This window comes from Parambassis ranga, chromosome 7, assembly GCF_900634625.1.
Source record: "Parambassis ranga chromosome 7, fParRan2.1, whole genome shotgun sequence".
Lineage (NCBI taxonomy): Eukaryota > Metazoa > Chordata > Actinopteri > Ambassidae > Parambassis > Parambassis ranga.
In genome coordinates, this window is record NC_041028.1 from 13,502,402 (window position 1) to 13,507,136 (window position 4,735).

At 40.8% G+C, this 4,735-nt stretch overlaps 1 protein-coding gene across 1 annotated transcript; it reads right to left on the reverse strand.

Annotated features, from left to right (window-relative positions):
* Positions 1 to 1,811: 1,811 nt before the first annotated feature.
* LOC114438428 (keratin, type I cytoskeletal 18-like) lies at positions 1,812 to 4,516 on the reverse strand. The gene is made up of 7 exons (XM_028409768.1): positions 4,035 to 4,516; positions 3,568 to 3,650; positions 3,340 to 3,496; positions 3,006 to 3,170; positions 2,800 to 2,925; positions 2,282 to 2,505; positions 1,812 to 1,999 (listed from the first exon to the last, which is right to left on the reverse strand). Exons 1-7 carry the CDS (start codon positions 4,428 to 4,430, stop codon positions 1,873 to 1,875), a joined length of 1,278 nt encoding a protein of 425 aa, XP_028265569.1. The 5' UTR covers positions 4,431 to 4,516; the 3' UTR covers positions 1,812 to 1,872.
* Positions 4,517 to 4,735: the final 219 nt, after the last annotated feature.

The window sequence follows — 4,735 nt, forward strand, 5'->3', positions numbered from 1 at the left end:
AGCACTGGATGATTGCCTGGGTGGACACACCCTACAGATGTGTAAGGAAAACGTCAAGAATGTGTGCTTGTTTGTGGAAGCGAGAGATGATTCATGTGTTGTCTATGTAAACTCTTTTACTACAGAAGGGAGGGGTACGATTAAACGGAGGTGGTTGACACTGCAGGCCTCTGACACACCATGTGTGGTTTGGAGAAAGTTCTGAATTAACTCCCATATTGCAGCTTAAATAGTTCTGAACTTGTGATAACTACTGATAACACATTACAGGCCTGTTGTTATAGTGAAAGAGTATTCCTCACTCTGGGTGATCCAATGTTCTCGCAACAAAGATACTGTAGGCGGAATTTAAAATGTATTCACATTTTTCTGTGATTGTAACATTTATTGCCGCCCTTGCAACAAAGATACTGTAGGTGGAATTTATTGATGGACATGTTTCCCCTCTGAGTTGTACATTAGTTATGTATTTAAAGGAACAGTTTCTAGTTTCAGTTTCTAAGTGACTATTGACTAATTACTATGATGGATAACAACAGTTGGCCAACAACAGTTGGCCAAACAGAAACAGAGTCCTCTTTCAAAGCCCCAGTCCCTGTCAGAGAAGAGTGCTTTATGACTTCACCCATAATTTGGACAGCCACGCTCCCACACACACAGTTTACACAACAACAGCTTTAGGGCACTGGAAACTGGCACAAATGAGGAAACTCTTCTTGTCATCAGCTACAGTTTGGAAATCAGTCTTGATTAGAATCTGGCAGGAAGATAACTGGGGGAGTGTGGGGAATCATATGCAGTTATTTGTGATGGCTGACTTTTTTACTGTATAATCTTTCACAAAATATTTCCAGCCAATTACTTAACCCTCATGCGTTGTTCGGGACATTTTTGTCCTCTGAGAGAAATTTTTCTGTTTATTTTGGCCATAACTTTGTCAATATGTGGACAAATTGAATCATTTTTCCTCAATAAGCTTAATTTTACATAAATTTTGTTAATATGATTTTAAAATTTTTCATAGGTCAACGGTACACTGTGGGCAAATTTTACCCCCTAATGTGTTGTTCGGGGACAAAAACGTCCCCTAACTTTAACGGTTTTAAAAATATATTAGATAAATATTTTTTTGAAATTTTTTTGCATAGACCTTTTAATTAACTTCAGTTCTAATCAACAGTAGTGAAAAAATCATTTTCCCCCAGGATTTTAACCCTTTAATCACCAATTTTATAAGGGGTGGTACTGAAAATTGAAAAAAAAACACACAAAATGGCTCATTTTTAATAGAAAAGGTGAATGTGGACTGGATTCTTTTTAACCTTTATTATAGTCTTGGTCATGTCAAACATCAGTAAAAAAATTGACTTTATTGCATTATTAGTTTTTGCACAGCACTGGATTTTCTTTTTTTCTCCCTAATGTGTTGTTCGGGGACAAAAACGTCCCCTAACTTTAACGGTTTTAAAAATATATTAGATAAATATTTTTTTGAAATTTTTTTGCATAGACCTTTTAATTAACTTCAGTTCTAATCAACAGTAGTGAAAAAATCATTTTCCCCCAGGATTTTAACCCTTTAATCACCAATTTTATAAGGGGTGGTGCTGAAAATTGAAAGCCCACACTTGGGCTTACCCTATATGTCCTACCCGTCCTGTCATCTAGCCAAACCTGCTGACTTATTATGATTATTTTCACAGCTGAGTCACTGATAAAACCTGCCCCCTTGAGATTGGCTGAGGTGGAAATCAGTTAAGATCTATTGTCTGATGAAGTTTTTTTTTAACAAAACCACAGGTATACAGATGAAAGTGCTTTTTTTGTTGGTCATTTTATTTTTTTAACAAAGTTTTGTTTTCTTCAACAAAGTTAAATAGCAAGCTTCTCACTGGATTTGATGTCTTTGCTCTCTGACACCACTTTGCCATCAACCAAAGTCTGTGTGACGGTCACCACTTTGGTCTGGACCTTCTTGGGGTCAACTGCATCTTCCAGTCTGGTAAAATAAAAAGGGAGTTAAACCACATTTAGTCACAGTTTATGCACAGAGAATCAGGTCATTTGTGGCACACTAAGTAGCTGAAATGTGATCTTTATCTGTCACATTGATGTGATGAGTCACTTTTACTTCCTTCATATAACCCTGTTTTGTGTTTGCATGAAGCTAATTTGAATTCAATTTGCAAAAGCTTCCTTGGGGTGAACAAAGCTCCCACAGTCATGACTTCATAATGCAGCATTGAATGTGTGGCTTTCAAGCTCCTGTCCTTATACTCACTTTAAGCTTGCCCCGCCATCCAGCAGCCTCCTGTACTCTGCGATCTCGGCCTCCAGTTTGACCTTGATGTCAAGGAGATGCTCGTACTCTCTTGTGTTTTGCTGGATGTCGCTGCGGATCTTAGACAGCTCGTCCTGCAGCCTCAGGAGGATGGCATTGTACTTCTCTATCTCCATGTTGTAACGCATGTCGATGTCGTGCAGGGTAGCCTCAAGGGACGCTTTCTGTGAAGAGGTGAAAGAGAAAGTAAAAGGCATTTTTTTATGACCTTGACCCTTGGTTTTTGTGTCTGTATGACTAATTTGAATAGCTTGACATGAATCGCCCATCATCTTAAGTGGATTCAGGTGGAACAGAATTAAGATAAGTTAACTAAATCCAGAGTATTTGATTTTTTTTATTTCAATTTGCTTCTAAATTATGAGAATAGTGTAGTACATGTACAATAGTGTATTCATTTGAGGCTTACATCTGAAATCCGAACCAATATTACAGAAATCAATTGAACCAATTCTTACCAGGCTCAGTGCAGACTGCAGTTCAATGTCTAGTGCCTGATACCTCCTCCTGGTTTCAGACATCAGACCTGTGGCCTCCTTCAGAGCTGTGGTGCTCTCAGTCACTTGGACCTGCACCTCTGTTATCTGGATACAAGATTAAATGCTTAGTGGTTCAATCAGTCAAACCAAAATGTGTTACACACTAATGTTTCCCTAACTGGTACCTGAGTTTCATGCCATGCTTTGAGCTCTTCCTGGTTCTTCAGTGCAATCTTCTCATACTTAGCCCTCATCTCCTCCATGATCCTGGCCAGGTCCTGCCCTTTAGGAGCATCAACATCCACATGGACGCCAACCTGGGTGATCTGGGCACGCAACTCAGCAACATCCTGTTAAGGAGGAAATAGTCAGGGAGTGATTTCCTAAAGGATAGGAGGGTTATCCTGTGCATAGGGCTTAAGGAACACACACATATTGCGATTGTCAAGAAAAAAAATTGTTAGATTCTTCCAGAAGTGGTTATCAGGCTACAAACGATTTCTAGCTGATGTCCCTTACTGTCTCATGATTCTTCTTCAGGCTGATCAGCTCTTCTTTCAGAGACTCAATGTCGCTCTCCAGGTGCAGGCGGATGACGTTGGTGTCATCCAGGAGCTTCCTCAGTCTGGAAACGTCAGCCTCAACTGTCTGCCTCATGGCCATCTCATACTCCATCCTGACAGGACATACTGCACGTCAGACATTTCCTATGATGGTTTAATTTTTATTGCGAATTTGGACACTCACTTGACTCTAAAGTCGTCTGAAGCCAGGCGTGCATTATCAAGAGAAATGGCAAGATGGGCGTTGCCCTTGATCATGTCAAAGATCTAAAAAAAAAGGAAAATAGGTTTATGGTCATCTTGATGGCAAAGTCTAGTTTTTATTTGGATGATTGGTGTAGGTGGAGGGACGACCTTTGATAAACACTTGTTATCTTCCATAGCTTGACATTTGTATAGAAATTAGTTTATTGCAGGCAATAAAGTGGAATAACTTTTACTTCACAGTTATGAGATAAGAATATGAGGAAGAGTAAAGCAGATCTTGGTCTGTGATGTTCGTGCACAAATTCTAATTGAATTGTTATGCATTGGCTTCTCAGATTTAACCCACCCACGCTACATGGCCTGCGGACACTGTAAACTCTTCTACGTGTGCTTCTGTCATCATTTTCTGTATTGTGTAATATGGTAACAGACTCATTGGCTCACCTTGCCTCTCAGCTCTGTGATGATGGCATAGTACTTGGCATAATCCTTCCCCTCCAGGGGCCCTCTCTTCTCAATGGTCTCTCTGATCTTGATCTCCAGCTTGCTATTGGCCTTCTCCAGATTCCTCACCATCTCGAGGTAGCTGGCAAGGCGGTCATTCAGGTGCTGCATGGTAATCTTCTCATTTGTGATGGCCAGGTTGCCAAAATTGGACCCAGTCTGGTAGTCATACCCGCCGCCGAAGCTGCTGCCTACCCTTGTGCCAAAAGTGACGGTGGAGATCCTTGTCCCATGGCCGCCTGCCCCTCCGCTGACGCTGTGAGCGTAAGCCCTGGGTGAAGCATAACCAGTACCACCAAGGGTTTGAGACGTCTGGCGTTTGATTATTGTCTCCATGTCTGATAGAGGTATGTTGATCAATCAAAGGAAGAAGTGGCACGTCCTGGCACAGAGGAGCTGAGAGTGGAGGATGAGGCTGCAGTCTGGGGTCTTATATATGACACTGAAAGGCAATATTTCTTCCTGCCACTCCTCTCCTATCTATATTTTTACCTTTATTCTGCTTAGACTTTGTCCCCCCAACACCCACTACTAACCAATCTGTTAAAGGTAGAAAGGTGTGCTTACACTTTGAACTGTAACTATGGTAACCTGATATGAACAGCAGTGTAAAAGATAAGGCTGGAAAAGTTTAGTGTCAT

Bases quoted from the DNA above. Each gene is read 5' to 3' on its own strand.
- LOC114438428 (XM_028409768.1), bottom strand. From the start codon at position 4,430: ATGGAGACAATAATCAAACGCCAGACGTCTCAAACCCTTGGTGGTACT. The intron at 2,926-3,005 runs GTACCAGTTAGG...TCTTGTATCCAG, and splicing joins AAGCATGGCATGAAACTCAG to ATAACAGAGGTGCAGGTCCA. The intron at 2,506-2,799 runs GTAAGAATTGGT...ACCTCTTCACAG, and splicing joins TGCAGTCTGCACTGAGCCTG to AAAGCGTCCCTTGAGGCTAC.